Source organism: Meleagris gallopavo, chromosome 26 (assembly GCF_000146605.3).
Source record: "Meleagris gallopavo isolate NT-WF06-2002-E0010 breed Aviagen turkey brand Nicholas breeding stock chromosome 26, Turkey_5.1, whole genome shotgun sequence".
Classification (NCBI taxonomy): domain Eukaryota; kingdom Metazoa; phylum Chordata; class Aves; order Galliformes; family Phasianidae; genus Meleagris; species Meleagris gallopavo.
The window spans coordinates 6,246,913-6,257,206 of NC_015036.2; the positions used below are offsets into that span (position 1 = coordinate 6,246,913).

Genomic DNA, 10,294 nt, shown 5'->3' on the forward strand with positions numbered 1-10,294 from the left:
ACCCCGAACAGGAAGACTGGTCCTCAAAGCCCAGCCAGTGCCACCCCCGACCATGGGCAGCGCTGCCCCCCACCAGCTCAGGCTGCCCAGGGCCCCATCCCACCTGGCCTCGAGTGCCTGCAGGGATGGGGACTGCAGACACTGCAGGATGTGGTGCCAATGCAGTAATTCTGACACAACTTGTTTTCTGTAGCCTCTTACAGCATTATAGATATTGCATATAACCCAGATGTTCTGCAGAGGAGAGAAGAAAACCCAGAAGCGATGGAACATTTGATTCATTTAACGCTGAAATTCATAGAGGAACTATGCAACCTTATTCTTTCACATTCATACAAAATTGAACCTTTCAAGCTGAAAGGAAGCCCAGAAAGGATGTGGCAACGACTGAAAGGCAGGCAGCTGCCACCACCCCACCTTGGTCGGAACACAGAGAAGGGTACGTGGAAAGCTGATTCTGCTGTCTTTAAGGGCCTGACTTCTACAGCATCCCTAGCCCTCACCTCTCTGACCCCTCTTCTTAAGCATAAACCAAACACTTCTAAAAAAGTAAATTGAGTAAGAGGGTAGGATTCATACCAGACTGCTGCTTGCCTGCATTCATCTGTGGTGCTTGTCTCTACTTTCCTTTGTATTAGGGTTATGAAACTAGTGATACTGAAATGCCAAATTCCCTTTTCCTGTAATCACTAGACGTGGGATCTCTGCCAGGGTCTGATCCTTTGTGGTGCCAAGTTTCTTTTCCTCTAAAATGAGTAGAAGAGGTTGCTGCTGTAACCAATACTCTGAAAACAGCAACTCTTAACAGCTCGGCAATGAAAGCAAGTCATGAGGGAAGGAGAAGCAGTGGTCTGTCTAACAGAATTGCAGAGCTAAAATTTGTGTGATGTATTTGCCAAGTAGCCAACATTTCAGTTCTTAGTAACTGACTGACATGTAAAAACCTCACTTTTCTTCAAAGAACTGATGCTTGATCAGCTGCTGCACATCGTAGAAGATGAGGACTGCAGCAACACTCCTGTCCTACTGAAGGAAGAAAATGTAACACAATCTAAAGTGCAACTGATAGAGGAAATCAGCAGTACAGAAGTGCCAGAGGAGCTCAGCACCCCTGCCTATGAAATGATCACTGTGAGGGATGCAAATAACAAGCCAGTAAGAATTAAACTGAAAGTTGAGTTGCCTAAGGCTAGCTCTGTTTCCGAGTGTGATCTAAGAATTTCCAAGGTAAGACAAGAAAGAATAACCTTGCTTTTTCTGTTTGTATCACATTCTTAGAAATACTTGTTGCTAATTCATTGTTAAGTAGTTAATCACTTACTTTCTTGTTTTAGGATGACGTAATCATCGATGTCCCTGAAAAATACAAATTACAAGTAGATCTGCCAGAATTAGTGGATGAAGAAACAACGACAGCTGTATTTAATAAAGGAAAAGGGGTGTTGTTCATCACAGCACCTGTTGCCAAGCCTGGGCAATAAGGGCTGCATTCTTTAGTTTGTGTTCTCAGATGACAGAACTAAACAAAAGCCCAGAATGAGAATCCTGACTCCTGGTTGGTAATGAGTTAATGGACCTTCTCATCTTCAGAGGTGGATATCTTAAAAGTTATATGTAGAAAATGAAGTCAGGAGGAATAGTGGCCCACTGAGCTTTGGAAAACATAAGTAAAGATTGTAAATACTCAAGAAATAATTGAATGCATTAATAGTTGTATGTAAACGCACACATACACTTATTACATCATTAACATACAGCAATAGCAGGCATTTGTTTGTTGTTGTTGTGAAATAGATTATTTTGCTTACTGGACTAACGTGCAGCTCTTGTGTGTACTTCATGCTGCAGCAACCAGCAGAGGCATCATGCACAGTTCTACAAGTCCTGCGTGTGCTCCTGTTTGCTTACAGACAACCCCTGCTGACCTTCGCTGGAATACTTTGTAGTTATGTCACTGACTATGCCTGACCTCGCTTCTTACCAGTTTTGAAGTCTGTGAATGAGACCATGAAACAACAGTCTTTGTACTATTCAAAGCATCATAAGAATTGAAGTTCCAGGACACTTAGGCGGGAAGCAACCAGTAACGATTTTGGAGCATTTCAGCCAGGAAAGCCACCCGCATTCATTTACAGAACAATAAAGAAATTTAAAGGTTACTAAGAACAATTAGTAGTCACTGCCAGGAGGAAAACAAAAGGGAGTTTAGCGCCTGTGACAAATTCACACATCACCACCTTATTTTAGTGAAGATTGTTACATCACAAAAACAAACAAAAGCTGCATATTCAAAATGCAAACTCTAGAAAGACCACGCAGTCCCAGGTTTTCCTGTTTCTTTGAAACTTTGAGGGCTGTACAGAAGTACCCCGAGATTTGCAGCTGTAAGAGCCAGCCAGCAGCACTGTGTGTCACCACCAGCACTGTAAGCACACACACAAGGGATAGACTTGCAGCCCATCAAATTCTATTCCAGGGTCATTTGGGGAGGTAGCTGCTGGGTATGCAATTTACCGTTCTTACTGCAGGGAGAATGCTAAAGCCTTTATGAGCCAGAACTTGAGCTGAGCAGTGCAGCAAGGAAGCTGGGAAGACTGGAGCTCGGTGCTGTGTGATATCCCATGCTTAATGACTATCTTGGGATATCTGTGATTACAACTGAAGGTTAATAGGGCGAGTGTCACTGTCAGATGGAATGGCTGAACAGCTCTGCTTGTGCCACAGCAGTACAAACAGCCACACGACTCAACAGAAAAGCACTGCGACATGTTTTAGTAGTTCAAAACATTTAATAGAACACAGGCTCACTAGAGAGTCTGGAACCCAGATATTTTAGATCATTTTAAAAAAAAAAAAAACCTCCAAAACATAATGCACTTTTTTGCTTAAGCCAGGCATGAAAACCAGCTATCACAGCAACCAGACATTAAACAGTTCCCACAAAAATATTTAATTTCCACAGTATTTTCTTTCAATATCTTTAGTGAGTTTTGTAGCAGAACTTTACAGGGGAAAGTACATAATGTGATATACGACAAATCAGCTTCATCTCTGTTTGGTTTGGTTCAGTTTTTGGTTAACTTCTCCCCCCTTACTCAATTCTCCTGGTCATGCTGAAGTTACTGCATAATCCTCCTTTTTACATGAATGTTACCATGTAGAAAGTGGAATTTAAGCATGTTCAGCGTTGCACTCTTTCAGGATACAATGACTGGGGTAACTGGACTCAAGTCCAACAAGCAATTCCAACATTTTACATACAATATATACATGGATAGCACATTCTGCAGTTTACTGAGGCTGGGACAACACAGACAATTCAGGGCAGAACTACAGTACTGGTGACTAATGCACTCCTATGTTAGAATGCCTGAAAAAGTTTTCAAATCACACATCACACATGATTAACACCCTCTGGTGGGATTATGAGCATGTGTGATTTGCCTACATGGGTTCCAACACACAAAGTCTCTTGAAAATTCTGCAGAACAGTTACTTCCATGGCATCATAGTCTGATACTAACCCAGCAAGAGGAAAAGCAATTAAAGAGTCCTCATATGAGAAGCACATGTAAGTGAAAGTCTACGACGAGACAGCACGTTCCCTGTGATGCCTGAGGTGTGACACCACAGGTATCAGTGTTTTTTCACCTTTAAAGTGCTCAGAAGGGATCCCAAAGCTGAGAAGGTCCAAACCAGTGCTAAATTCCAAAAGAGACTTGGAATGCTAACACTTGGCCTTTGAGAAACTATTGCCAGGGGCTTCAGTCCCTTAGTGCATCTGCCATTGCCACCCATCCCAGCAAGAGAACAGAATAAGGGAATTCACCTCCTATGTTTCAGTTACGATCTCATCTGAACTCCTGTGGAGAGATGTTTGCAATTCAAATTTCTGAAAATGGAGGTCATGAAATTACCTGGTATGCACCCCCACCTCATCCAAACTAGTTTAGAAGCAGATGGCAGCACACATACTGCCTGGATCATCTTTAAATCTGGGATGCTAAACTGTTTTGGAAGAGTTTGCAAGTTAACCAACTGTATAAACATACAGAATAGATGTAATATTGCCTTCAAAAGCATTTTTGCAAACCTTTTCTCTGTACAGACTGGTAAGAATATTACCAGATAATATAATACATATTTTAAATAAAAAAATGGAACTCTTTAATAAGTCTGAATACTAAAGTCTAAATAGCTTGTTTAAAACAGAACAGTGTGATCCAGGAATATTTTGCTTTGCATGATTCAATTATAGCAGCATGGTTACTGGCTTTTCAAGGAAATTCTTGAATTCAGCAAGCCACTGTGCTCCAACAGCTCCATCTACAACACGATGGTCACAGCTCAGTGTAACGGACATCATACTGGCCACATCAAATCTGGGAAAAAAAGAAAAAAAAACATTAACAGAATTCTCTGTAAATCACAGCCAAGCTGGTGTCACTAACAAAGCCAAAGAGCTTTTATCAGAGATTAACTGGCAATAACAACGGTGTTTGGAGACAGATGTCTCCCTGTAGACATCGAACAAAATGCCCACACTGGAAACCAGATCATAATAATTCCTCTTCTACAAGGAAAAAACAACTGTGTTATTTCAGAGTTCAAATCAGAAACTGAGCATGCACAGAACCAGATGAACGCTTACCCTTTCTCATTGTCAGCTGGCACTAGCTTTTTCTCTGAGGAACCAACTGCAAGGATGCAGGCTTGAGGCGGATTGATTATGGCAGAGAAATTCTTAATCCCATACATTCCTAAATTGGAAATTGTGAAAGTACCACCCTACAAGAAAAAGACATTCACAGAAAACTCAGAAAAGGTGTTTCATGCAGAATGAGGATAACTGAAATATCATAAAATAGACTTTGCTCATTCTGAACACGGACAGAAGCCAATGGCAGCAGGAATTAATAGAATTGGAGTTCCTCACCTGGAATTCATGTGGCTGAAGTTTACCTTCTCGGGCTTTAGTTGCCAAAGAGACCACGTCCTTACTGATAGAAGCCAGGCCCTTTATATGTGCATTAAACACAATAGGAGTTATAAGCCCTGCAGGAGTGCTCACTGCAACGCTAACATCCACTACATGATTTCTGCAAGACACAACAGAGATTCTAGTTACTCTAGCAAGACAGAAAAAAAAAATTCAAAAACATTAAGACAATTGTAAGTTAATATTCATTTTGCAACAACTGTTTAACCTCAGACACAAGATTCTCAGCACTTGGATTAAACCCCCTTGACCTTTGTACAAAACCTGCTCCCCTCCCTCCTTGCAATATCACCAGATTATCTGCCACCATGCCATGAACTCTATACTGAACAAATAAAGTTTCTGGCTTCGACCGTACCATAAACTTACTGCCTAATAACTGTGTCCATCCATGAAGAATTTGCCTCAGGCACCTTCAAGCATGCCAGAGCAGAAGCTTTAATTATGAAGTCATTGACAGAAAGCTTAACATTATCTGAGACCACCTGTAAATGAAGAGATAGGAGTTGTCAGTTTGTCCCTTACATGTTCAAAAATTTGGATTCACTGCATGGAACCTTGTTTAGAGAAAATGTAAGAAAATGATCATACTAACTGTAAACATTAATATCAGAAGTGCCAAGATAACGTAGGAGATGAATATATCTCCTTCATAAATCAAGGCACAATTTTTTAGTGACTATTTTTCCCCAATCTTGGCTTAGAATTAACAATTTTGCTTGAAATTTTTATCCTTTTTTGTCTTGAAAATCTTTTAAATCTTTTTCCCTACTTTTCATCTGAAAGAACAAAATACCACCACACAGAGTACAAAGTGGCCCTCTTAGGAAAGTATGATGTCAGTGCACTGCCTCTTGGTAAAATTTCTCCTTCTGTCACTGACAGTCCAAAACTGACCTACAACACATAGGTAAGACATTGAAAGGACTATTTTTCCCCAAGCCAAACTGGCATATCACCAAAAATGGGGTGGGGAAACCCGTGAGAGAATGCAGCTTCACCACATCTCATAGCTTTAGCTATCTCACCATAGCTCCCCAAATATTTCACCTGATTGAGTTCTTTTCGTAGCATCAGTACTTCTCCCATGTTTACATCAACAGAAAGGTAGTAGTGAGGTATTGTTTGTTTAGACTGCATCAGCCGCTGAGCAATGACCTGTAGGTACACAACAGAGGAGATGAAAAGAAACAAATTCAGAGAACTCTTGATCGTAAATCACGGTGCCAGGAATGGCAAAAATGTTCTCACCCTCCGAATGTTGCTGATCGGGATATCTGTGAAGGTCCCCACTGGTGCTGCTGCAACTGCAGCAGCTGCAGGTACTGCTTCTACTGCCGGAGCCTGCAACCAGAGGAGGACAGCACTGATCATGGCACTATCCAAATATCAATTGTAGAGCAGCTCAGTATGCAAGGCAAGCACTGAGGCTATGCTGTCTCTTGCTTGAGAGCAACAGACACTTACTCAGTCTCTGGTGACAACCAGGTTCATGCCAAACCCTACCACTGATTATTAAGTGTAGTATTTGAGTGATTTTGAAACATAATACTGATATACACAGCTATGAAGTTCCTAAACTGGTAAATCCTGCCAGATGATTGCTCTGCACACCCATCCTCAGTGACCTTAAGTCTACTCACTGGGGCAACCCGTGGTGGCACAAATGACTCCACATCTTTCTTTGTGATTCTACCATCTGGTCCAGTACCTAAAGGTGTCAAAGAAAAATGTAAGAGGATTAGTTGCAAAAGGGCATTGCTGCTCAAGGAGGCTTCGTTCAACAGACATTGGTGGGGACAGCTGCACAGCTGGATGTCCCCAGCAGGGATGAAAACAAAGAACAGGCAAATATGTAGCTAGAGGGACAAACACCTGACAGTGAGAGCACCTTACCTTTCACTTGGGCAAGATCAATTCCTTTTTCTGCTGCCAGTTTCTTCGCTAGGGGACTAACCGGGATCCTTCCCTTCCGGGGAGGTGGCCCAGCTGTTGCGACTGCTGGAGTTGGAGGAGCAGCAGGCTGGGGAGAAGGAGGAGCAGCAGCAGCAGGAGTTGCCACCACCTTAACAGAACAAACAAAGCCATTAGCTCCATGACTATTTTGCAAAAGTCTTGAAGGTTTCACTTCAGTGCAATAAAAGAACAACAGTATCTCATTACCAGTCAAAGGAATAACAAAAATAATCTGTAATCTGAAAGGATTCAGAATGGTTTCCCAGCATTAGAAATTAAATCAGAAACTTCCAGTGCAGGATGTCAACCAACCTATTTAATTATACACCGAAACAGTGAAATAATGAAATTTATGCTCCCAGTTTTCAGGGAGGCATCAGAACTGGTAAGAGCAATAGGTCAAGAAGCACTCATAACTGCTGTTCCAGTTTTTGGAGGGCCAACTAGGTGACCCAAGAAGTGATCTCTATCACGAATGCATATGTTAGCCTTGCACTCATAGGATCATAAACATTACTGGAGTTAGGGCTTCACATAGTCTAACCAGCACCACAGTTCAGATCCAGCCAGTGACTCTTAATTGTCCCCGTAACTTCTCTCCCTGCCTAAGAAGGGTCCTTACTGGTGAAGGAGGGGGAGGAGGAGGAACTTGTGCCTTCATATCTGTTACTGCAGTCTCTCGGTAGTCAGCAAAGGCAGGAATATCAGACTCTTTCTCCACAATGATGCAGAGGGTTGTTCCTAATGGCACATCTCTTGTTCCTTCAGGCACCAATATTTTTGCCAAGTAGCCTTCCTCCTGCACTTCAAAGCCTGAAGGAGAAAGAAACAAAATTGTTTTGGTGCCTGTTGCACCAAATGGTAACTCTGAAAGACTTAAGTAACTAAAGCTGTGTCCTGTATTTAATAGACAAAAAATTCTTTTCAGTGTAAAAGGTTAGGAAACATCTCTGTGCACAGGTACATTCCTACCACAGACTGATGGGAAAGAGTTATTTCTGGGAGCTCCAGTGGTTCTCTCTCCAGCAGCACAAGAGCAACAAAACACTTTCTAACTGCCCCACATTTTCATGTCCTCAGCAGCTACAGAACAGCTGGCACAGAGGCTCCTCTAGATCCTCCCTCATCCGTTCTTAGCTTTGGAGTTGACTCACCTATTGTGGCTTTATCTGTCTCAATTTCTGCTAGTAAGTCTCCCTCATTCAGTTTCTCCCCGACCTTCTTTTCCCACCTCTGCACTGTGCCCATTGTCATGGTGGGTGACAGAGCAGGGAGAGCAACCTGTAAGCCAGAATACAAATGCATCAGATTTTGGTGACCCGAAAGGAACAGGGACATAGTCGAGAACTCTTGACTAAATGATGCCAATGTAAAGAAGCAGCCAACCTTTAACACACTCTTAGATCTAATTCCATTACAGCAAAGCTGTATGTCAAGTTTGGCTTCTTTTGTCAAGGCAACAAAACAAGCAAAAGCAAAAATGAAGAAATCCAGATACCCAATTCACTAGCATGCAGCTGCTGTCTGTAAGGCTCAAAGGAAGGCTACAGCAAGTCACTTTGTCTCTGACAAACTTACCTGGTTCCTGTAACAGCTATATAGACTTGTCCACCAAGTGCTTAAATGTGTTGTAGGTTTAGACACGTATTATGTACAACAAACACAGCGCATAACAGCCTTAGAACAGAACTGGACAGATAAAGCAATTAACCAAGTTAAGTAGCTGAATTCAAGTTAGATCAAGAAGCCCAGTTCATTTGCAGACTTTTCACAACATCTCAGACAAATCAGCTTCCACATGCCTTAGCTGTGAAAGGAGGTATTTTACATCTTGTGTTTCAAATTCACGTCACAGAACTACCGTGCTACAAAATGCTCAGGTAGAACAACAATGGATGCACGCTTCAGTATCTAAGCAAACAGATTATTCACAAATACAACTCATTTTCAGTTGCTCACAAACACATCTGGTATGTTCAGAGTATCTCAGACTTCTGGGTTCTGCTGAGATCTGAGCAGAGTCCTCAGGGTTCATTCACACTAAGTGCAAGGTCTTTTTATATCAGAGCTGCCCAAACCATAGGAATGTAGCAGTTTCTTTCTCATTTGCTCAAGTAACCAGGAGAAATAAGCATCTCCTATTGGCAGCTGGGATAAAAAATAATCATTGTAATAAGAAAACGTTCTGGGACCACCCCAAACAACTGCTTTAAGCATGCACCACTTTGAGAGCCGTGCACTCCTGTGGTTATGGCTAATACTCTCCCATTCCTGACAGTATTTATGACAAAACATCCTACAGCAAATGATGCCAAAAAAGAAGAAGCATGCAACAAACCTTAGATGGTTAATAATGCTCTCTTACCTGCATATGAGGAGGATAAGAGCTGCCAGGAGCCTGAGGAGAAGGCGGAGGTGGGGGTGAGGGTGCTGCAGCTGGAGGGGGAGGCATTGAGGCTGCAGGGGGAGCAGATACTGCAGAATCCAGAGTGTAATTTTTAAAGGCATCAACATGTTCAGGCCTAAAAACAACCAAACAAAAAATCAGTCCAATGACATTGCCATGGTCTTTAACACAGGGCACCCACAAAGCCCCAACAGAGAAAATTCAACTAAAGGGTTAGGAAAATACATACTTTTCTACTGTGATACATATTATGGCCCCAATAGGAACATCTCTTGTTCCCTCCGGTACCAGGATTTTGGCCAAGTAGCATTCCTCCAAACTCTCAAAGCCAACTGTTGCTTTGTCTGTCTCCACCTTTGAGAGAGCAAATAGGACATCATTATGGAAAGGGAAATACCAGTGAGCTCCAAGCCCTCCAGCACGGCAGCATAGGGTCTGAGAGCACAGAGCACAAATTGCCAGCTGGAGAGAGGATGCCTCTCAGAAGGGTGAGTGCTCCTCCTGCTCAGAAAGACCAAATCCAACAACGAGTCCTGGAAGAATCACAGAACGACCAGGGTTGGAAGGGACCTCAAGGATCATGAACCTCCAACCCCCTGCCACAGGCAGGGCCACCAACCTTCGCATTTAATACCAGCCCAGGCAGCCCAGGGCCCCATCCAACCTGGCCTTGAACACCTCCAGGGATGGATGGGGCATCCACAGCCTCTCTGGGCAGCTGTTCCAGCACCTCACCACTCTCTCAGTAAAGAACTCAAAAACGCACTCAGGCGAGGCTGGGCAGTGACAGAACTGAGAGCACAGCAGCAAAAGCCCGGCACAGCCCGTGCCCTCAGCGTACCTCCGCGATGAGATCCCCTTCACCGATCTTGTCGCCCTCCTTTTTCTCCCAGCACGCGATGGTGCCCATCTGCATGGTGGGGGACAGCGCC

At 43.0% G+C, this 10,294-nt stretch overlaps 2 protein-coding genes across 3 annotated transcripts; one reads left to right on the forward strand and one right to left on the reverse strand.

Moving 5' to 3' along the window:
• Positions 1–6: 6 nt before the first annotated feature.
• PIH1D2 (PIH1 domain containing 2) lies at positions 7–2,858 on the forward strand. 2 transcript variants are annotated; one of them, XM_010723772.2, is made up of 3 exons: positions 7–439; positions 962–1,227; positions 1,335–2,858. In XM_010723772.2, the coding sequence occupies exons 1-3, from the start codon at positions 265–267 to the stop codon at positions 1,479–1,481; spliced, it is 588 nt and encodes a 195-aa protein (XP_010722074.1). In that variant the 5' UTR covers positions 7–264; the 3' UTR covers positions 1,482–2,858. The 2 variants fall into 2 exon arrangements, with proteins under 2 accessions (XP_010722074.1, XP_019478438.1); XM_019622893.1 differs by having other exon boundaries at positions 962–1,155; positions 1,849–2,858.
• A 106-nt stretch (positions 2,859–2,964) lies between these two features.
• Positions 2,965–10,288, reverse strand: DLAT (dihydrolipoamide S-acetyltransferase). The gene is made up of 13 exons (XM_019622873.1): positions 10,204–10,288; positions 9,592–9,716; positions 9,321–9,477; positions 8,110–8,236; positions 7,578–7,768; positions 6,896–7,064; positions 6,643–6,710; positions 6,251–6,343; positions 6,050–6,157; positions 5,369–5,484; positions 4,937–5,099; positions 4,652–4,788; positions 2,965–4,382 (listed from the first exon to the last, which is right to left on the reverse strand). Exons 1-13 carry the CDS (start codon positions 10,276–10,278, stop codon positions 4,253–4,255), a joined length of 1,659 nt encoding a protein of 552 aa, XP_019478418.1. The 5' UTR covers positions 10,279–10,288; the 3' UTR covers positions 2,965–4,252.
• Between the last annotated feature and the right edge of the window lie 6 nt (positions 10,289–10,294).

Bases quoted from the DNA above. Each gene is read 5' to 3' on its own strand.
- PIH1D2 (XM_010723772.2), top strand. From the start codon at position 265: ATGGAACATTTGATTCATTTAACGCTGAAATTCATAGAGGAACTATGC. The intron at 440-961 runs GTACGTGGAAAG...TTTTCTTCAAAG, and splicing joins TGGTCGGAACACAGAGAAGG to AACTGATGCTTGATCAGCTG. The intron at 1,228-1,334 runs GTAAGACAAGAA...TTCTTGTTTTAG, and splicing joins GTGATCTAAGAATTTCCAAG to GATGACGTAATCATCGATGT.
- DLAT (XM_019622873.1), bottom strand. From the start codon at position 10,278: ATGCAGATGGGCACCATCGCGTGCTGGGAGAAAAAGGAGGGCGACAAG. The intron at 7,065-7,577 runs GTAAGGACCCTT...TGTTCTGTTAAG, and splicing joins CTCCTCCCCCTCCTTCACCA to GTGGTGGCAACTCCTGCTGC. The intron at 4,383-4,651 runs GTAAGCGTTCAT...TTTTTTTCCCAG, and splicing joins CCAGCTGACAATGAGAAAGG to ATTTGATGTGGCCAGTATGA.